At 38.6% G+C, this 24,242-nt stretch overlaps 1 protein-coding gene across 1 annotated transcript; it reads left to right on the forward strand.

Annotated features, from left to right (window-relative positions):
• The first annotated feature begins 438 nt into the window (after positions 1 to 438).
• Positions 439 to 1,143, forward strand: LOC123989038 (histone-lysine N-methyltransferase SETMAR-like). The gene is made up of 2 exons (XM_046289756.1): positions 439 to 636; positions 700 to 1,143. Exons 1-2 carry the CDS (start codon positions 439 to 441, stop codon positions 1,141 to 1,143), a joined length of 642 nt encoding a protein of 213 aa, XP_046145712.1.
• The last annotated feature ends 23,099 nt before the right edge of the window (positions 1,144 to 24,242 follow it).

Below are 24,242 nucleotides of genomic sequence, written 5' to 3' on the forward strand. Positions count from 1 at the left end.
TCAATTTTTAATATTGGGTGTGAAGAAAAGTCATCCGTGTTTTTTCTCAGTAATGAAATTGAACCCAATATCTCGTGATGTACTAGTTGCATCATGTTATGCTTATACTCTTTGGAGAGGTTCGTTTACGTAGACAAAAATTCTCCTGGACAGTTTTTGTTTGGTTGATTCAGTCGATTGTTACAGCGCGTCGAAGACGGAAGTGAACAAGGAGAAAATTCGCTATATTCTACAATTTAGCTTTGATAAAGGCGAAAAAGCCGCGCAGGCGGCCAAAATTGTGAATGAAGTTTATGGACCCGATACTGTAACAGAAAATAATGCGCAATTTTGGTTTCGCCGATTCCGTTCTGGAAATTTCGATGTGAAAGACGCTCTGGAAGGCCTGTCGCCGTAAACGTCGATGAAATCATTGATAAAGTGAGTGAAGACCGGCATATGAGCAGCGTAGAGATTGCCAAGGAACTAAACATTACTCATACAAGCGTTTTGGACCATTTGCGTAAGGCAGGATACACCAAGAAGCTCGATGTTTGGGTACCTCATGAGCTGACGCAAAAAAATCTGCTGGATCGAATTTCCATCTGCGAGTCGCTGCTGAATCGCAACAAAGTCGACTCATTTCTCAAGCGTATGGTAACTGGGGATGAGAAATGGATCACCTACGACAACAATATCCGAAAAAGATCGTGATGTAAGGCTGGCGACGCACCCCAGACCGTCGCCAAGCCTGGATTGACGGCCAGGAAGGGTTTGCTGTGTGTTTGGTGGGACTGGAGGGGAATCCTTTATTATGAGCTGCTCCAGCCTGGCCAAACACTCAATTCGGACGTGTACTGTCAGCAATTAGACCGTTTGAAGCAGGCAATCGTCCAGAAACAGCCAGAATTGGCCAATAGGAAGGGCGTTGTCTTCCATCAAGACAACGCCAGGCCGCATACATCATTGGTGACGAGCCAGAAGCTCCGGGAGCTTGGTTGGGAGGTTCTTATGCATCCCCCTTATAGTCCGGACACAGCACCAAGCGATTATTATCTGTTCAGGTGGTTGCAAAATTCCCGTATGGGTGTAAAACTAGCTTTAAGAGAGGCCTGTGAAAACCATCTGTTCCAGTTTTTTGCCAATAGGGACAAGGACTTCTAGGAAAGAGGAACCATGAAGCTACTTTCAAAATGGCAACAAATAATCGAACAAAACGGCGCATACTTGACTTAAATCCGATAACAGTAACTATATTAAATAAAGGTTTGAAAAAAGTATAAAAAAACATGGATGACTTTTCTTCACACCCAATACAATCGTTACAATTATAAATGTTTTCAGCCGTACCTATAACGTTTCGTTTCTTATGACATATTATCAAGATTGCCATACCGCAATTAAATCTTTATTGGCAGGAGTGTATATTCGGGTATTTTTAATTTTACGCCTACTCCGAAAAGGTTGAAATGTATTTAGTAGTAAATGTAAGTAGATTTTATTAATAGCTATGGAATACTGGTATAAATAAAATAGAAATTATTTTACACTTTTTAGTGCATTTCGATGTCGGTTTTTTTTTGTTAAATATTATTTTATAGACTTCGTATCATCCAACGGAGCCCAGACTGGCAAGGACATAACTGTTAATAGGTTGTTCGGGCTCTGCCGATTAAAACGCTAAGGCGTACCTTGACCTTCCTTGCGGGTAGTATAGGGTAATGAATGTGGTTCAACGCTGAAATGTTTACTCACGGGTGCACTTACGTGGCCCCGGTGCCAGTCAATACTTTTAAGACCATTACTTTAGTTGGTAGAAGTACGTTAATAGCTCAAATGTCACCTACGCGTTATCCTCGACGCGTTTACTTCGATTATAGCGAAGATGGTGATAATGCGCGATATTTTCTGAGAATAGAACCGCATCGGCAATGTCGTAAGGATTACGAGCATGCCGTTATAACCTTTGATGATGAGCGAAGAGAGACAGTTTTGATAAAAAGAGATATCAAAATCTCGCCCCTTTACGTGAACCCAAATAAGACTGGTTCGGTAGATACACTTCTTGTTGACGGAGTGGGAATTTGAATCAAGTTAAGGAAGAAGCGTTACGCTATTCTCTTGTCGGAAGACATTTTCGTAAAATTAAGCGAAGCGCAGTAAACGAGAACTACAATATGGTTAATATGATGTTTCCTAGACGATACGTCACGAATTCTGATGATCTAGATGATATCTGGAGTAGCTTTACGATTTTTCTGAATAGTGAGATGAAGGATGACGTCAAGCGAGTGGCTATCGATCCCGAAGTAAGAGAGAATGGATGTAAGACAAATGGGCAAGTAATATATACCCTTCTACGACTACACGAAAAGAGATTCAATAAAGGAAGATCGCTACGATTATTTATCTTGGCATTGTGTATATTATGTAACTGTACTGAGGAAGGATTCATATTCTATTTCATTCAATTCTATAGTTGGTTGAGTGAGGATACGTGTAATTCGTGCCTGGAAAAAGTATTATTATCAAGGAATGTTGATTGATTTGAATATCGCTTATTGAATCTAGAATATGATGATGAAAGGGTCATTACAGTAGTAGGTGATGCAGATTTGATATATGTGATCTTTCCTCACGACGATGAAAGTTTTAAATGGCATCCAACTTCTTGGAGGACATATGAACATAGTGGTATTACTATTAGACGACGAGGTGCCCAGATGGGTTTCTTCGCTGGGAAGGGGCCGAACCGACGTTCCCTCCAAATAAACGTACACAAATCGATGAGTTTGATCCTGGCCTTCGATAGCGTAGTTAGAGGCGTGCGAGGGCGGATCTTTGGACACGGCTTTGAGGGCTTTCGAAAATAGGTTATAACTAGGGACGTAACACCCCCCACGCTAGACACAAAATGCTCTCGAGAGGGTATTCTGTGTAAGGTGTTTTCGTCGTTCGCCATCCACATGCGCTCAATCACACATACATTTCCATACAATCACAGAGTATATACAGGGTGTCATGTAACGTATTTACACCCTTCTAGATGGTGGTAGAGGGGGGGTGATTCTGAACAACTTTTTCCTTTGCGAAAAAATGGTTTGAAGCTTCCTTTTTGAATTATTAAGCAAAAACACTGACCAATCCGAGCGCGTACAGCGCGCGGGCTCAGGGACGGCAGCGTCGGCTACGAAAGCGGGGCTTGACGTAGGTCATGAGAGAATGGCCCGGCACACAGTGGTCCGGATCGAGAAAATTCAGTGACATTTTGTTAAAATGTCGACTTTTTCGTATCGATTTCTAACAAATTTGTATAGTTTTGTAAATGTCTATCAATATTGAAATTGAAAAAATTAATGCAACTTAGCAGAAATTGTAATTAGGACGACGTCATAAACATGGATATTTTGGAGGCAGTATTTTTCACCAAAAGAATTGCTTTTCTTTTTGGGAGTGCCCTGCTTACCCCGTTTAATATTTCCCTTCTCTTTTACTCTGTGAATAAAGAGTAATCCTTTCTGTTAACAATGAATACCATCAATTGTGGATTATTGGTCATAATTTGTTAAAAATGTATATTTAATGAAATAAAGAAAATTCACGAATATACTTACAGTTTGTAAGAAATATTTTTTAAGTGCCAAGGAGTTCCGCATTCGGAGAAATTAGAGCACTTTCACTACATTTTCCCCTAAATAATTATGCAAGAATCATTTCCGCCTTCGTCCAACTTTTCAAGTTATTACAGTTTGAAGCCATCAATGTTACGTTTCATCGCGTTGAAACCTTCGTACGGAACGTCACAACTTTGTAAGGAGTTCCCTCCACGGTACTGTTTTGTTTATAACAATGTATCTTCCGTTTTTTGTTTTCATTCTGTTAAAACAGTGTCAGTTGAGCCTGCATAGCGAGAAGTTCTAACGTTCTTAATATTTACTGCTCAGTTTTTGCTTCCTTTTGTATTTTCTTCCGAGTTTTATTTTGCTGATATATTTTTTAAGTTTAGGCTTCTTAAGTTTAAGTTATATTTGTGTTGTTTATTTAATTTTACATCTATATTATATTTAATTTTACGGGTATATTATATTTAATTTTATTTTTATTTGGTAAGTACAGACTAACGTAAACAGTTCGCTTTCATCAAGTCTTTACTGTATTCAGTTTGTTCACATTCCTTGTGGTGATTCCAGGTATTATTAGTGCAATGTGCGAGTATAAAAAAAATTCCGATCTTTTTGATGCATTGAAAAAACCTTGCAACCCCAACAATGTGCGGATTCTTACAGATTTAATTTTGGCTAAGATCTCAAATTCGCCATTGTTACGTCCCTAGCTATAACCCATTTTCGTCTTTCGCCATTCCAAAGAGGTCTTGCTCTGGAATCCGCAAACTATCAGCGTTTTCTCGCTTAGCGACGACCGCGATACGAAATCAGGGAACTTGCGGAATGCGATGGCGAAAACCCTTTGCTTGCAGGTTTTCGCAAGCAAAGAGCGTGACCTACTCCCCTTTTGGGAGTATAAGTTATCGGTGCAACGCAAGTACGCCAGTTCCGTGATAGCGTAAAGCAAGGACCGAAGTTCTGCCCGTTCGCGACCCACAGTAGATTCGCGTACAAGGCTACTCGAAACCAGGAAGATCATCAACGACGTGCTCGGCCGACGGTTCAACACGAGTGTATCGCCGCAATCTGAGATAGCAGATTCATAATTGGACCAAGTCCAGGAGTGCACCCGTGTGCTGTGCAGGACCACCACCAACCGCTTGTATCTCCAAGGTCGAGTCGTAGCCACGCGCCGCGAGTCTAGTGTAACGTCCGAACCGCGAACCTAGCGTAAAACGAGACCTCTCGAGTGAATGAACTGTGAGTGAATACAAGAGCGAACGAGTGACGTACAACACCTGAAGTCAGCGAAGGGTATGTAACGACAAACGAGAATATATATATATTATTGAAAACCCATACACGTATCAACAATTACTAAACGCCCTATCCTGCATCCTTTATTATCCGCAAGGAAGGTCAAGGTACGCTTTAGCGTTTAAATCGGCAGAACCCAAAGATCAGAGTAACAGAGTAAGAACCACCCGTCAGGTGGGACGTAACACCATCCCAACGCAACATTGAACTCCTAGAAGGAAAACTGAAATCATTTTGTGCGCATCTAAAACAAAATGCACTAAAAAGTATAAAATAATTTCCATTTCATTTATATCTGTATTCCACAGCTATTAATACAATCTACTTAATCATTAAATAGGATACTAAATATATTTCAAAGTTTTCGGAGGCGGCGCAAAATTAAAAACTTTTCCTCTACTAGGAAGATCCTAGTTCAGGTGTCGGCAACCAGTGACAAATGACCCATTTGATAATTTCAAGTAAACAATATTCAATGGGAATCAATATACCCATTACGAATTAACTATACTGCAGTTCACGAGTGACCGCACTTAACTCGTGCAGCTAGTGACCTACTAAGGTCTAGGGAGATTTTTAATAGTGCGTGTGATTCCCCTTTACAGCTTGCTTCTTACTTTGCGTTCACATCATTTTTTTCCGGAAAATAATAGAATTTTCATTGCATCGTGAAACTTTACAATATCATCACCGGTTTTCAGTTATCGTACGTCATATATTTCTGCCCACCACTTATATGATCGCAAAGTATAATAAGAAGCAAGCTGGAGAGGGGAATAACACACGTCATTAAAAATCTCTCTAGACCTAGTGAGCGACGCGAGTTAAGTATGGTCTCTTGTAAACTGCAGTATAGTGCATGTCCATCAGGAGTGCTGACAATTTCTCATACAATCGTTACAATTACAAATGTTTTCAACCGGACCTATAATTTTTCTCTTACGACTTATTAATTTCCAAGTTTACCATACCACAATCAAATCGTTATTGGCAGCACCGTTTGTTCGAGTATTTTTAATTTTGCGCCGTCTCCGAAAACTTTGAAACATATTTAGTATCCTATTTAATGATTAAGTAGATTGTATTAATAGCTGTGGAATACAGATATAAATGAAATGGAAATTATTTTATACTTTTAGTGCATTTTGAAGTCGGATTTTTTTTTTGTTAAAAATTATTTTATTTCACACTTTTTAGTGGAACGAGCAGTATTCGAAGTTTACTTGCAGGGACAAGTTTGAAAAATCGCGATCGGTATATTCCTTGGAGGGTAACCCTAAAGAATAGGCTTTTTATTATAATAACAATAGTTATTAACAATAAGAAGTTACATAAATTTTGGGAAATCGGATCATCGCGGAATGATCTACGAAATGTGAAAACTTTCATCGCAATCGGTGCATTCCTTGAACCAGAACGTATTTTGCAATAATGAAAACCGTTCGAAATAAAAAAATGCGAAATGTTTTTAAAACGGGACCAATCTGAAGACATATCCTACAAGACGCAAAAGATTTCATTCCGATTGGTCCATTCGTCTCGGAGTAATTAGCGAACGTACATTTAGAAAAAAAAGTCGTTAGGAATAAAAAAATGCAAAATATTTTTTTGACGGGACCAATGGGGAGTTGTACTGTACTAGATGCAAAAAGTTTCATTCCGATTGGTCCATCCGTATCAGAATAATCGGTGAACATACACCCCACGTACATGAAATAGTACGTTTTCTGCAATAAAAACCGTTCGGAATGAAAAAATATATAATGTTTTTTTAACGGGACCAATGGGGAGATATGCTTTAGAAGATGCAAAAGGTTTCGTTCCAATTGGTCCATCCGTCTCGGAATAATCGGCGAACAAATGCAGAAAAAATAACAATGGTTTTTCACGAATATCTCGAAAACTGAAGGTTTCCGTTAATTATGCATAATGAAAAAGTTGTTCAGAATCATGCCCCCGATAATATATTAAAGGATCATTGAAGTCATTCTATGTTGAGATTAGAAAGTTCCTGTTTTTTTTCAGTAAAATCCGTTCGGAATAAAAAAATTCGAAATGTTTTTATAACAGGACCAATCGGAAGACATACTCTACCAGATGCCAAAGGTTTCGTTCCGATTGGTCCATCCGTCTCGGCGTAATCAGTGAACAAAGCCAGAAAAAAAAAAAATACTGATCGAATTGAGTATCCTCCTCCTTTTCGAAGTCGGATAAAAAAAATGGATTATAAGTGGTTATTCAAAAAATAAGTTTCTTTAACAAAATGAATCGTGGTTATCGAATAATTTCGTATATCCTGATCAATTTTTCGGTTCCTTCGGACACCACAGTGCCCAACCGAAACCATTTGCTGAATGTTCAGATCGGCATAAAATGCGTACAATGGAAGAATTAAGGAGATATTATTCAGAGAGGAACTTCTTTTTGCCGCCAAAATGAATTTGTTTCAGGAAGGTTGCAAGATCAAAGCAAAGATCATTGACAGTTTACTTAAGTACCAAGAAGGTTCCGAGGAGATTAAAAAAATGTGCGATTATGATGGCCAAAAACTTGAAACCCTAATGCTTTCAAATGAAAGAGCACTTGCCCTCATGACGGCTCTGAATTTGTCTAAATCACAATATAGATTTTTGAGGGAGGTGGTTAATGAAAGAGGAACACATATCTTACCATCCTATTACCAAATTTCCAAAGCCCAGAAAGAATGCTTTCCTAACACAGCTAGAGTATGGAAATAACTGAGAGAGAAGCAAAGATTTCCCTTCAAGCACTCTTGGATCATACAACTTCAAAAATACTTATGACCCCCTCTGTAAAGGAGCACGTACCGAATCGAAATAATCTAACGCTCATCTCTAAATGGGGACTAGATGGATCATCCAGCCAAAGTGTGTATAAGCAAATTTTTTCTTCGCATTGCGATCAAACCATGGACGATTCATCGTTGTACTTGACAACCCTAGTTCCAATCAAGTTGATCGACCAAAACGATTCATCGGTTGTTTGGGAAAATGCTAGACCTTCATCGATTCATTTTTGCAGGCCTCTAAGGTGCATGTTCTGCAAAGAAACTCCGGAGGTCATTAAAACAGAATATGAACGCGTGGAATCGGAAATCGCTTTGCTAGGTCCAACACACATTGATGCGTTTGTTATAAGTCATCAACTTCATATGACAATGATCGATGGGAAAACCATTAATGTTGTGACCGAAACTAGTTCTTCCATGCGCTGCTATATTTGTGGTGCTACACCTATCCAAATGAATGACTTGGAGAAAATAGCAATTAGAATTCCTAACGAAGATTATTATAAATTCGGGATATCTTCACTACATGCAAAAATTCGATTTTTCGAATGTCTGTTGCATTTAAGCTACAATTTGGACTTCAAAAAATGGTCCGCATCAACTAAAACCTATAAAGATCAACAGCAAGAGAAAAAGAAAGAAATTTAACATAAGTTTTATACTGAGTTGGGCCTTCCTGTTGACCGTGTTAAGCAAGGGGTTGGTACTTTTAATGACGGTAACATGGCGAGGAAGTTCTTCAAAGACCCAAAGACAACTGCAAAAATCACTGGACTCGAAGAAGAAATTATTAGGAGGTTCGCTGTAATTTTACAAGCAATTTCGTCGAGTCAGGAAATATGTCCTAAGAAATTTGGATTGTATGCCAAAGAAACTGCCAAAATATTCGTCAAACATTATGGGTGGTACTACATGCCAGCCACAGTGCATAAAGTGCTTATTCGCGGAGAAAAAATATTAGAAAACTTCATAATTCCTATAGGGAAAATCTCGGAAGAAGCTCAGGAGGCCCTAAATAAAATCTTTCGACATGCAAGAGAGTTTAGATCCAGAAAAATGAACAGGATTTCAACTAACGAAGATATTCTTCATAATCTCCTGATTAGTTCTGACCCACTCATTTCTAGTTTGAGACCTCGAAATTCCCAAAGCTCAACACAAGAGCCTTTGTTACCAGAAACTCAGAGACTGCTCAAAGTTCCTCATGTTTTTGAATATCAAGAAGACGAATTTTCGCCAGACTTCAATTTTGATTAAAAATCTAAAAAATGTTATGTTTTATTTTTCCCCTTTTTCTCTTCCACCTACTATCAGACTTTCAACCAAAATTATAAAAGAAAATCTAATTTTTTCAATTAAAGAAAAGTAAAAATTCTCGATAAAATAGGGTGTTACAAGTATTAATTAAAAAAAGAAAATTATATGTAGAGATATAGGTAAGTACGAGCAGGTTATACAATGTAGAAATATAAGTACTGTTAAAATTATGCATTCTCAGAAGTTACAAGATGTCATTATCATGTTCGAAATTAATTTTATTGTCAAATTTCGAAAATATTAGGTTTAAGCGAAAGATTCTTCATTTTCTCTATTTTTTTCCCCATTCTGACTTCATATTTGTGTTCTTCGCCCTTGAAAACATAAGATTACCAAATATCAAGTTATTCTGACGTTTTTTATATGCTCTATGTTAAATGTCCACGAAAACATGCCTTTCGTCCCAATGTGCGGCATCCCGTTGGCATAGCACAATAAAAAATTGAACTGGTTGAACATTTTTAGTTGTTGTTTAAAATGAATACGGAACCTAATCTCTTGTCGCCTGTCATAATGTAAAATAGGAAATTCTAAGCATTCTAAACAAAAAATAAAAATGATTGAAATGGAATAATTAATAAACGTTTGAATTGTAGGCTACGTTAATGATGAAAAATTTGAAAACAATTTAAATGAAACTTTCGCATTTGTTTCTAAATTAACCTGCTACGTTGAAAGCAGATAATTGTCACTGGGAAACGAGGAAACACGTTCGGTAGAACAGCTGTTTTCATGATCGGGCCAGTGAACTCCCTTCATTTATTGCACTTATGTATGAATAATAGGCGAGGTGTTTCCTCGTCGAATGTTCAGAATCGGCACAGTGACCTAGCGGGAATTATTTGCTTTCAGCGTAGCAGGTTAATTTAGAAACGAATGGGTAAGTTTCATTTAAATTGTTTTCCAATTTTTCATCATTAACGTAGCCTCAAAGGTAAATATTTAGAATAAGGGAGCCACCTACGATTTCGATCACCTTGAAATATGTTGTCAAGGTCGTCATTCTGAACAACTTTTTCCTATACATATAATAGTCGGACTCTTTTAGTTTTCGAGATATTTGAAAGAATAACGCGCTTTACTATCAATATTTCCAAGAGTGAATAAATTGCAACTAGGATCCTCTCTATTGTTTTGGGGGGCGAAGCCCCCCAAACACTCCCGCCCCCACAACGACAATAACCCCAAACCCCTTTGAGACGAACTTAATTACTTCGAGAACACATGTGGGGATTAATGAACGGATAGTATACAGGGTGAGGAAAAAGTCCGGGGCCGGTGAAATATCTCGAAAACAAGTCATTTTAGGAAAAAATATTTAATACATAAATTGTAGGGTGTCAATAGATGCATCAAACGGTGGTACGTACTTGACCTTGAGCGAAAGTATGGAGGAGCTATCCAGGTCAAGTTAAAAATTTTAAATGGAAACACCCACTTTTTATTTAATATTCTTGTAGCTGACATCGAGAGCTTTTCAAAACACTTCCATGTACTTTTCGAGATATGAATCGATAAAGTTCAAGTACCGTCGGCATTAGTAGTACAGTCTAATGCTAAATGTCAAGTTCACTGATTACTTTGGACATTGAGTCAACGACTTTAGTAAAAATCATAAAGAAGATATATGTATATATACACACAAGGTACTCTATTGAACGCAAAATGCTGTTGAAAATTTATGTAGCCTTAAGATAACTATTTTCTCAAATATCTCGAAAACTAATAGAGTCCAACTAATATATATACATATATATAGGAAAAAGTTGTTCAGAATAACGCCCTTGACAACATATTTCAAGGTGATCGAAATCGGAGGTGGCTCCCTTATTCTAAATATTTACCACCAAGCCTTAACCAACATTTTGGCAAAGGAGAAAGTTGTTTAGTACCACCATAGCAATCATCCCTCTTCGGCTGTCGAGGTAGTAGCGTGACACCCTGTAAATCCTACTAAATATGAAAGGTTTCACCGCGAACGATACATTCCTTGCAGAGTAACATGAAGGAATAGACTTTTTGCTATAACAGTAGATATTAACAAATTCCATAAATTTTTGCAGCTGGGATCCTCGCGGATATACCTCCTACTAAATATGAAAGGTTTCATCGCTATCGGTGCTTTCCCTATAGCATAAACGCCGGAAGATATAAATGAAGTATTACGTATTTTGCGATAAAAGTCGTTAGGAACGAAAAAATACGAACATTTTTTTGCGGGACCAATCGGGAGATATACTCTACCAGATGCAAAAGGTTTCGTTCCGATTGGTCCATCCGTCTCGGCGTAATCGGTGAACATACATACATACATAAAAAAATATATATATATACACATTGAATTGAGTATCCTGCTCCTTTTCGAAGTCGGATAAAAAGGCAACCAAAACTGTTGCAGTTATTTGCCGTATATTTGCAGATGCAGAAGGAAGCAGGTTAAGCAACAACCATTATTATTACCACCAGGTACAAGAACAATTACACATCACAAGTAGAAAATACTGCTTATTTTGTACCTGAACACGAAAAGGGTTAAAGTGCATTAGAATAGATAGAGATGATAACTTGTGACAAAACAATATGAATTCAAAGTTAATTCAATTTTATTTACGCTGCATATTACCGGAATTAATAGACAACCGGTACAATAGGGGTATGCGCATTGGAAAGCCTCAACTTATAATAGAGGACAGAACAAGCGTAGAAACGTAAAAATGGTTAGTCTCGGTAAATAATACAAATACTGCTGCTATCCGACATGGCAGTACGCTGTTAAATGCATTATCCTTTTACGCTACTCCATAAGTGGATGACCGGAACCTTTTTAATTTTACCTATGTTTATCCTGCAGAGCAATCCGAGGTGGAAAATTTTGTGAAAAATCTTGAAGACAATTATTCTGTTACTATAAATAAAACGGTACACGAAACCCATGCTTATTCAAAACATTATGAAACTTTTGGATACGTAGAAGATGTAGAAGGTCTAAGGGGGTGAAAATCGCCCTTAAAATTTCCGCCGTTTTTCGTTTTTTTCCTTTTTCTCCGAAACCGTTAAAGATATCCAAAAACTTCATTAACGAAAGTTGTTCGTCTTAATGTATAGTGTTTGTTTATGTTCAAACAAAAAATTGATTAAACAATTACAAAAAATTATAAACCAAAAAGCTTAAAAACTATTGAAAAGTCCCGCTTTCGGAAACTGTGGTAAGGTGCAGGAGGGGAATTAGCTAGGAGATGCTGAGAGGAGCTAATAAGAGGCGAATCAAGGGAAGAGGGGAGGAATAAGTGGGAAGAAGAAAGGCAAAAATTCTTTACAGAAAGGGGAATAGAAATGAGGGATCTATAAAGAATAAGGTGCGTTGGAGAGATGGGATACGAAGAGATGGAAGAAGCAGACAGACAGTTGCAAGTAGGTGAGAGATGGGAAAAGATAATGGGATCAAGATATAATAAGTGGTATAAAGAAGTAAAGAAGACGGGAAATTCCAGGTTACCTGGAAAAAGGATGAAAGGAGGAAAAATGGAATTCATATTGGGGAATGAAGTAAAAGAGAAAAGGAGGTGCAAAAAATGCGGGTGGGAAAAAGAAACTTGGGAACACGTCTGGGAAGGATGCACGGCAAATGCCGAGAAAAAAGAGGGCTGGCAGGCGAAGGTAAAAAGCTACTAGGAAAAGAAGGAGAAAATTGGATGAAACAGGTAGAGAAAATAAGGATGGGCTGGAAAGATATGGAAGAGGGGAGATGAGCGGGATAGGATAAAGGCAGGAGGAAAACAAGAGCAAAAGAGGTCGAAAAGACAGAGGCTGACAATACCGACGGTAAAACTACGAGGTAAGGAGTCACAACAAATGATGGTGTCACGAGAAAACTGAATGTAGGGACCTCATTTCGTCGATAAGGAAGAGAGGAGTAATAATTGAACTATTCCACTGATTGCACAAGAACTTGTCTCTTTATTGCACAATATTTATACGAGTGTATCACGTCTTACTTCTTTGGCGTTTCTTTTTGAACTGGGAAATCACCCTCGCCTTTTAGCGCGTCTTCTACCAACTAGGCCTACCAACTAAAAATCTATGTACAACTTAAGGGGGCAGACACGGCACGTGACCTGTCCGATTTGGCCGATCAGTATTACAGCAGATTTTTCTGCACAAAAATGGTACTACCATAGACATACGGGTGGCCGATGAAAACGAGAGGGCGCTTTTTACTAATTCTGTATTCTATTTTGAATGTAAAAGAAATAGTCAGCTGTCGCATTGTACTTGACAAAATTTTAACGCAAAATTTGGTTGATAGTGCAAGTGTAGGAAATTTATTATATTTTTAATTAATTAAAATATGCTTATGCTACAATATGTTACGTTGGAGTGAGGAACTATAATTGAGAATGAAAAATAAATGATGGGAAATCCCAGAAAAATAAAGTTTCTTAGGTTACATCTTTTTTATATAAAAATACTAAACGGTTAGGTTATGGTTAGATTAGTAAATAAATAGCGAATGAATATTTAAACAAAAAGGGATTAAAATACTACCCATTAAAGAACAAGCCTTTTTTATTAATGAAATAATACAGTAGAACATGAACTCTATACACTTATAAGATAATTGAAAGCAATTATTGAACAAACATTATGTATACAATTTGGTTGAGACGATTCCGGATCGCTTGTACTATCATGCTGTACACCCTTGATCTGTAAAAATAAATAAGTTAATAACAATTTCCTTTTGATTTTATACTATTTGAATGTAAAAACTGTTACTTACACTTCCTGATGAATCCACTATTAGGAAAGTAAAAATTAATAGGAGATTAGGAAAGTAAAAATTAATAGGAGAGTGTGAAGAGACCCACCACCACTCCCGTCAAAGACGGTCCTCTTCACTCTCCACATCTGTACTTTTGTGCATTTGTATACTTACGCCTTTGAACATTATTGGACAGCTCTTCATATGGGCTGTGTACACTCGCAGGTGCAATTGCGATCTTCGATTGTAATCCTTTACTGCTAAATAAATAAATATATATTGCGGACCTCCTAAATAAATAAATAAATACAACATGATAATAATTATAAATGAATTCACGTACAGGTAATAAAAATAGAAGTTTTGTACTTACCTTTTTATACACGTGTGTTCTCGTTTCCTCCCAGATTATAAATTGTTTTCCCTTACGATAAAATAACCAAGTAGCTGAAAGTAAAAATTAATAGGAGAGTGTGAAGAGATCCACCACCACCCCCGTCAAAGATATTATTATACACCTTATCATGTGTGGTGTGTGCACCGCCGAGTGTAGTCTCAATAGACTAGAACAGCTCATCATATGAGCTGTGGGTACTCGACGGTGCAGTCGCAATAGACCATAGAACAGCTTATCATATGAGCTGTGTGCACCCGCAGGTGCATTGCGACCTTAGATTGCAATCGTTTATTATACACTTCATCATATGAACTGTGTGCACTTGTCGGTGCAATTCTGATTTTTATGTACATCGTCACATGTACTTTCTCATGTACTGCTACATGTATTGTTGCTCTGTTTTATGTATGCAGGCTCTCTAATCGATTGCTGCCGATTAAATCTACTGTCTATAATTTCTGGCAACATGGAGTCTTCATAAGACCTTTTCAGTTTTTGCTCCATTTCTGTTGCCCAGAATCTGTCATCTCTTTGTACTTTTGTAATTTTTATTCCTTTCTTTGTCCATAAACAGAATAGAGCACATTGTCTATTCGTTATGTGCAACTGTCCTTGCACTTGATAATAGTAGTGATGAATTTTATTCATTTCATCACCCCGGAAAATACGCCGTATTGCAGGAAGTTGCTCTATAGCTTCAGCAGGCGATAAATCCTTCGCCGATTCAGGACATTTTACTTTGACGATGGTATCATCGTCTACGATGCCGTCAGGTGTTGCACCTAAGTAAGGCACAGCGGCATCGATGAAGAGGCCACATGGTCGAATATGAATTCTTAATTCGTCTTCTAATTGCCTCAAGGCGTTTGCCTCATTCTCCCTTCCGTATTCGAGGGAACGTAAATTCGGTATTTGCGGATACATTATACTCTTCAAAGTATTTGCCCGCGGTGTATCTTTTCGTAATCTGCATATCTTGCCGAAATTTGATCCGGTTAATAATTTTCTCCTGTAAGCTATCCACTTTTCGCTTTTCGCTTGATCGCGAGTTTCTGCTTCAATGTTATGTCGCATCGTTTGCCACTGAAGGAGTGTAAGCATGTGCTTCTCACACTCAGAAGAGAATACTGCTTCTTCCATATCTGGTTTTTCTGCCGTGGGGCCGTAATCTTTGTCGCACGATTGCTTTTCGTGTCCAGATGCTTTGGCTTTTTCCTTATATTTCGCTGCCATTTGCGATGCATGCTTACGCCGTTGTTCCATATTTTGTACGATGGCTGTCGGTTCCTTGTTCATAGCAGTACTCAATCGCCTGAACGAATGTCCTGAATTGAAATGAAGAACAGCAGCAGAGACTCTACCCTGATACGAGCCCTTGCGTCCAAAGTTTATTCTTTTGCTACCGATGAATTTCGCAATTATGTTATTGAAACTTTCCATTGCATTATTATTTAATCCATATAACAAGCTTTCAGCTTGAGGAAAGAGCGGTTGCATCGCTTCTTCAATGCTTTGATAAATACCGCATTCTCTCAATTGTGGAATATAGTTCACTCTGTTCGGGTCAGAGTATTTGTTGCAGAAGTATGCTAGTCGTTGACACTCCTGATGTTCACCGGAAACATGGCTCGCTACATTTTTCATATCTGTTTTTAAATTTTTTATTTAATCAGCGAGTGTTACTTTTTCTTTGAATCGGTATTCTGCAGCTTTCTTCACACCAGTGCGCAGGCGAAGCGCATTCTCTTTTACAATAGGTCGTAGTTCCTTGAAGCGGCCTTTTGTGGCGATCTCATTTATTTTTCTACTAAAGTTGCGTAGCAGGTGATTGGTACATTCAATTTTTCGTACATGCACCATATACTCTTTGTATGGATCATTGTCCAATATCTTTTTGTACACACTGCTATCTCCATCGGTAACTAATACTGAATATATCAGGCCGTGCATTTCTATGCTGCATTTAAATCCGTTTACAATAGCAGCATTTTCCATACCAGTTGAATTCTGGTTACGACCTCAATTTTTGAAGCAACGATGTTGCTGTGCCTCTTCCTTCTTGGCAGCGGTTTGGCAAATTATACAAAATTTATTTTTTACATTGATGTAAAGCACCTTTTTGGTGTGGTATCCCACGATGGCTCCTACACCAGACCGAGAGTTGTAATCACCTCCACGGTATGATCTTTTCATCCAGCTGCCATCTGCGACAACTGGAATGCATGGTATATTACAGCCTGGAAGTATATCGCCTCTTGCTATGGCTAGCTCTTTTTCTAATTTCCCTGCGTCTTCTATTTCTCGTTGCGCAGCCAATTTGGACGCATCGATTATTTCATCTTGGCATTTTTCGTAAATTCTCTTGCTCATGCACGACACGGTCATGCCAGAAAGTATTTCTCCTAGTTGATTGTATCCGCCGCCTGTCATCATTGTACCGGAAACAGCGCTGCGGTTGATGTCCATTGTGTTATCACTGTTCTGAAAGCATGATACGCACTCAACGTGATTACACATTTGGCATTTTACTTTATACTTGTTTTCCAGTCCGTTTTGTTGACATCCAATTATTTGGAAGTGTTCGACGCCACAGTCGATACTTGAATGTTTTCCAAGCTGTATTATTTACGGTAATTATTGAGATTAGGTTATACCTCACCAATTTTCATGAAATTTAAATATGTTGTAAAACTCAACATTTTGAACAACTTTTTCCTATACATATAACCGCCGCTCGGCCTTAGTTTTTGAGATATTTTCGAAAAACTGTTGAAACTAACACATTGAATTCTGGCCATGCGTGTGTGTCCGTGACAACGTACGCGTTAGTATGGGATCGCCGCTTTTATACTGTTTCTGCAGGCAACAGCACGGCAAACAATGACCAATATATACCTTGTGTAAGTACTTCTGCATTCATGATTTCAATGTATCGTAGCTATGATGGCACCTGGGAATTTAATACAGTCGAACCTAACCCACTCGACTCTACCTAATCAGTGAATTAAGTTAGGTTAGGGTAAAGTGATATTCTGGTCGCCTAACGGCGACCAGACACACATACTGAGATTCAAAATCATGAAAATTAGTTAAATTTAATTTTTAAGCCCACCCGTAATATATGTATATATATATTGATGTCGGTCGCCGTGCTGCTGCCTGCAAAAACAGTAGAAAAGCGGCGATCCCATACTGATGCGTACCTTGTCACGGACACACACGGATGGCCAGAATTCAATGTGTTAGTTTCAACAGTTTTTCGAAAATATCTCGAAAACTAAGGCCGAGCGGCGGTTATATGTATAGGAAAAAGTTGTTCAAAATGTCGAGTTTTACAACATATTTAAATTTCATGAAAATTGGTGAGGTATAACCTAATCTCAATAATTACCTTATTTGCTTGAAAACATGTTGAAAATCGACGAAATCTATCCCGTTAGAAACTGGTTTTTCTTCTAACTGCGGTGGTTCTGCTGTTTCTATCAATGCGTAATCTTCTAAATCAGATTCAATTTCTTCCACGTTTTCTTCATACGCTTCAATTTCTTCCACGTTTTCTTCATACGCTTCAATTTCTTCCACGTTTTCTTCATACGCTTCAATTTCTTCCACATTTTCTTCATACGCTTCAATTTCTTCCACGTTTTCTTCATACGCTTCCACGGCAGAAAAGTCATTCGCAGCAGGCGAGTGTGGCAGCATCTCATAAGAGATGGAAGGTTCTTCAATCACAGAAAAATCGTCCGCAACAGGCGAGTGTGGCAGCATTTCGGAAGAACTGGTACCTGCATCGTCTACGGTACAGGTGCTCTGACCTACCGCGGAGTACGCTGCCTTCTTCAAACGTCGCCTAAGTAGAAATAACACACCAAATACAGGTACGTTTGGAAATGCAGGTACCAAATACAAACAATTGTCGAGTCATACAGGATTGCCTCGAAATAAGCAAGTGGCTCGGGACAGAACAGTTGCTTATTTCGAAGCAGGTATGCTATTCGGCTTGACTTTGTTCTGCGTGGCCCCCACGATCGCCGGATATGAATCCGCTGGATTTCTTTTTCTGGGGATTTTTAAAAGTACGTATGCTATTACAATTTTTAACTTTAAAAATATTTCTTGAGATGTACGTAACCTTACTCACCATTTCGTATTTTTATTAACTATTTCAGAGCCACGTGTACAAAGTTGCAATTTCCACGCTGGACGAACTAGTGGCCAGAATACATGGCGCGGTAGCATTAATCACGCCAGAAATGCTACAAGGCGTGCAACGCAACAGAAAAAAACGCATGACTGCATGTATGGCGGCAGAAGGGGGCTATATCGAACCACTTTTATAAGAACTTGAAACAATCGGCCCCTTTCGGGGCCACCCATTATTTAAACGTAGGAAGAACTACGGAAAACATCTGAAACAAGTAAATAACAATGTGAAAAAGTGATAGTGAAAAATTCTGTGAAAAGTGATAGCGACCATTCAGTGAGTTCAATGATCCCGCTTGGAAATCAGCTGTTCAGCGTAACGTGTTGTCTTCTCGAATGCAAAGGCTCGGCACAATGACTCAGTGACAGCCAACCATTCTTATTACAATGGGTCATTCACCGACAAATGGGTAAGATTCATTTACATTATTCTTGCATTTTTTCAAATTTAACGTAGGTTATAATTCACATGTTTATTAGTTATTGCATTTTAATCCTTTTTTTATTATTTGAAAACTTATTTAAAAAAAAAAGAAAAAATAATAGTATCAATTTATTTATTCTACATGACACCGATTCATTACTTTATTCGTTGTTCATGAGCAACCAATAATTCGATTATATTATTCTTTTCTTTTTTTCATTCATTATTTCATACAACTTTTGCCCGACGAGTCCTACTATACCGACGTGGTGCCGATGCACTTAATTACGGCTTGAACGCAGAACAAACCCAACACTCTCGTGGTTCGGCCCGCGTTAAAGGCGCGCTCTGATTGGCCAGTGTTTTTTGTTAATAACTCGAAAACGACGCGTCTGCCAACATTTTGGCAAAGGAAAAAGTTGTTTAGAATCACATTGTCAATCATCCCTTAAACGTTGAACACGTAGTCATTGTACACCCTGTATAATATACGAAAAGATGTTTTAAATGCCACTCTTGAAGAAATAAAGAAAATTTAATTGTAAAACTCTTTTTTACTGGCACATCGACAAGGAGTTTTGTATATTTTGTATATTGTTGTTACTTGCAGTATGTATAGTAATTCCTCCGAGATTGCGACTGTGGTCGGAATCGAAATGTTGCAATGACGGTAGAGGAGACTCGAAATTCTATGACTGGGCGGCAAGACTGTCGCCGCGGCTCGCCTTTGTAGTAAAAAGGGTCGGAAAAGAGAAGGATAGCATGAGAGGCTCGGAACACACCAGAATAGCTAATACTCGAATGAAAATGCATATTCCATCGTTCTTCTACTAATTGCCGTCACCCAAACAAACATCGGCTTCTCGCTTTCACAGACCTCTCACTCATTGTTCGGACCTCTTTTCTAAAGGAGAAGGATGGAGTTTTGAGCCGGAGCAGCGTAAAATTGCCAATGTTTCAATGGATCAAGGCCATACCGTTGCAATTTTTCACGTGACAATTCAGTCGAAACACGATATACGTCGGATTATTTATAACAGAGCTCGGTAGGATTTGCACTTTTCAGCTGATTTTCAGCTGGCTCCGCGTACGGCTATTCCCCCTGCCGCGACGTACAGCTCGCAACCCACGATCCGTTCGAAGCTTAGGAGCGTATCACTCATAAACGTACGCTGGCAATAGCTTTCCGCTTCACCCACGAGGTACTATTATCGATGCGTTTTTTTTTAGTGGTTGCCAGCATACGTTTACGAGTGATACGCTCTTGAGCCTTGAATGATTCGTAGGCTGCGCGCTGAACGTCGCGGCAAGGGGAATAGCGGTTGGCGGAGCAAGCTGAAAATAGGCTGAAAAGTGAAAATCTTGCTCAGCTCTGATTTATAACAATCCGAGTTTGTAAGAAACGATAATTTATAACAGACATTGTAACAGTAACAATGATAAAAAAACGTGGGCATCGCGGGACGGCCGATTTAAGCGAAGCTCAAGTCATAATGCGTAAATTTACAGTTTACAATTGATTTAGTAATTTCATGGTATAATATTGAAAATGAAAATAAAATGGTCAATATTAGAGAAATGATATTTATTACTATAAATAACTACGGCGAGATCGTCTTTTGTCACGAACGTTCTCGTACGCACGATCGACGCGAAATTTCGCTGGATATCCGCTACAATACTAATAATTAATTTCAAAACATATGAATGGGAGACAAATAGCGGAGAGGGGCCCGAGAATTGGAGTCGATGGTACGCGCCATTATGGTAGGCGCCATTATGGTAGGCGCCGAACGCGCAGAGAGCTCCAATATAAAAAATGAGAGAAGGGAATATGTAATATTGTATTACATATTATAAAATACCATGATATTACTGCATCGAAAACTAATGACTTCATGCAAATCTATAATATATTATAAAACATAACTTACCTTTCTTGCCGTTTTTTATTTTTAGATACACGCTTTGCAAATATGGTATAACTCCGATTTTTCTTATTCCCTTTCAAATGCATTCTGCTTCTTGCATTTTCACTTTCTTCTTTTCGTTCCATATTCACACAATTAGCACAATAATGTATAAAAATGAAATAGTTCAAAAGTAATAAATTATACACAACAAATGAAAACTCTATTGAAAACTCTATTGCTTTCTTGCGCGTGTTCACCGTTGTGCGGAAAAAAAAGAAAATCAGAGAGAGCATCAGAAATCCAAGATGGTAAGTAACTTTAAGACGCACATACATTCGTGTCTTCCTTATTTTATGAAATAAGAAGTTCTTATTATTTACTGTGCATATTTTTAGGAAGAAATGGATTGTACAATGGCGGAGAGGCAAGGAGATGGTGAATTGGCAAAAAATACAGAGCAGAATCATGTAAGTACCTTTACGCTCACTATCTCTATCACTTTTATTCTTCTATATGTTGTGTGAACTGCGATTACTTATATGAAAAGTCGCGATTTTCGGAAATTTTAATTATTTATAACTTTTAAATGCATTCACCGATATAGATGAAATTTTTAGCATACTCACAACTTATCTGAATCTACGAAAGTATTTCAGTTGAAAAATTACCATTCTCTATTTTTTTTAATGATTTCAACAAATTGTAATTTTTTAAAACGATAAAAATACATATTTTAAATTTTCATATTTAGGAACAGATAAATCAGGGGAAGAAGGAAAGTAGCGAAAAACCTAATGAGGAAACAATGAACAAGGAATTAATTCAATTACTTGCAACATATAAAAAACAAGTAAGTATATATAATACATATAATTGCGATTTCTCAGCGTGGAATCAACATCCATATGATTATACTACAATAATTATGTTTATGTTCCATCTTACAGAATGCAGAGCTGAAAAAGGAACTGAAGCGACTTAAATATAGTCGAGGGGCTAGAAAAGGAGGGAATGGAAGGGGCGGTAGAGGAAGAGGCGAAGGAAAATGGGGCACTTATGGAAAAAACAATCCGACTATTATTTTTCAATAAATAAAAAAAAATACTATTGTTTCTTTGTTGTACATTCTACCCATACCCTAATTATAATGTAAGTAAATATAATATTATTAGTACATAATTTTTTAATATATAGATTGTAACGTGGTGACACCTGTGCCCCCCGTTACAATCGCTGCGCTTCCCCCACCTTACATTCCCGCCTAAAGATAACCCGTAACCCTTCCATTACCTTACCCCTTTCCCCTGCCCACCGGTGTTGGGCCGATGGAGGCGGCGGACGGGAAAACAACAAGGACCACCCTCAAAAAGGAGTTCCAAGGCCGGCGACAGGCCTTTCAACCCTTTCAGAGGGGAAAAGCAACGCGGGACTTCGGAAAAATAGACGAAGCTGCCCAGAGGACTGTAAACGCCCACCCGGAGCCATCTGTCGCCGAGCCCGAAGACCTCAGCCCACCCGTCACCGCAGGATGTCCGTCAGCCCCATCGACCCCGAACACCGGCAGATCGGCAATCGATAATCGATCTATCCCGTTGCCGGAGGATTCCCCTTCCTACTCCCTATCCCCTCCCAAATTATCCCGCGACGGTCCCGTCGTCGCAGCGGCGACGACGAGCCGTCATTGAGCCTGAGGCTACCGTTGTATAGAGAGTAATAGAAGCGTATAGAGAGATTTGGCAAAGATAAGAGATTTATAGCAGCGATTTGCGTGGTGCGTTTCAGTGCGAGAGTGAGTAAGGTGTCTTGGTGAGTCCCCTCAATTACTAAAACTGTAAAGTTTGAGAGTCGGCAACGGTAACCTTCGTCCGCGAATTCGCGTCCGCGTATCGCGCAGATTATCCCGCGCAATATTTTGCGGAAACCCCTTTGTCCAACCCCTATTGATCCCGTCTACAATAATCCTCCTACGCGTAACGTAACGAACGTCCAGTGAACCTTCCCGACCTGAGATCTCTCTTCCCTTAATAGTCCTCCCTGCGTACTCCCCCGCGATATTGTAAGGACGTAAGTGCCACGAGTCCCATTCCCCTTGTAGAGCACCCCCAATTATTCCCTTCCCCTTTATTTTCCGATTGCCACAGCGAGTGGCTGGCGCCCAACAAAATTTTGTATTCCAATGCGTGTTACAGAAAGCCGATAAAGTGCACCCACGAAAACGGGTCATAAAATGTATTTAAAAAAAACATAAAGTAAAATAAATAAAATAAATACATATTCAAATTTTTTTTTTCAATTCGCAAGAAGTATTATATAGCGTTTTTTTACAGAAGAACAATATTTATATTTAATTATATTTGTGCATATTAACTAAGTTTGTTCATCTATTTACTATTGACTGTAAAGATATTGTCTTTTGCCATGATTACACGTTAGCAGACGTTCTCCTTATACGCCACCTTCTAACCACTAGCAGAACTAAATTTGCCATGTGACTTGCTCTGTATTATCCACAAAATGGCGGAACTGGTCTGTGAGAATGCTTTTACGGGCATCCGTTATTCGTCCTTATTTCGCAACAAATGAAGACAAAATCGATCTTAATTTACAGGTAAGAGTTGTGGCTAGACCGCTCAACTCATGATTTCAATCACAGCACTCTTTTAGTGGCCTAAAAATGCTTCGATTCCGCGAATGCATTTTGTCGATTTTTTACCTCTACTTTAGACGCTTATATTACTAAACATCAACATAATCCCACTGAAACATGAGTTGAGCGGTGTGCATTGGACCTTCCTCTTTCGAATAAGCCCTCACCCAGGCCTAAATGTTGTCATACAAAGACGAATAACGGAAGCGCGTAAACCCATGTTTATGCCCATTTTTGCCAGTAATGTCAACGCGCTACTATTACCCGTGTCTACCCCCTTAATCTAGCAACTAAAACTAACTAGCCTAACTTAATCTAGTTACTCCCAGAGGGCGCTTCGGGAGCGCGCATTGGTGAATGCCGCATGAACGTGGCGACCCGCCATCATATTTGCGAAGCCTCGCACCCAGACGCCCAGTTAATGGAAAGCATCGTTTTTTCCCGCTATTTTTCCGTTCTTTTTCTCCCCCATCAACAAGCAACACGGGGAGAAAGCTCAGTCCACAAGAGAAAGTCAAAGAGAGCGAACGCATGTTAAAGTAGTAGAAATACAAATATAATCAGGAAAAGTTTTTATTTATTTCCTTCGTCTCATTTTAAATAATCAGACTGGTTTTTAAATTAGTGAGTTTAATAATTATTATTCAATCAAAGAAAACAATCTTACAGTTAATCGAGTCGCTGCATTACCGACGCGTGGCGTTGTTGATAGTTTTCTGCATTTAGCCACATGAAAAACAGGTTGGCAATACTGACAAAGCACGTGACGAAGAAATGTACAGATGCGCATCAAGTTCACTGTAAAGCAAGCGATAAGCAAGGAAGAGGCGCAGAAGCAAAAAGGCAAAAAGGGAAGAAAGGATAAGTAA

Source organism: Osmia bicornis, unplaced genomic scaffold (genome assembly GCF_907164935.1).
Source record: "Osmia bicornis bicornis unplaced genomic scaffold, iOsmBic2.1, whole genome shotgun sequence".
NCBI classification, from domain to species: Eukaryota; Metazoa; Arthropoda; class Insecta; order Hymenoptera; family Megachilidae; genus Osmia; species Osmia bicornis.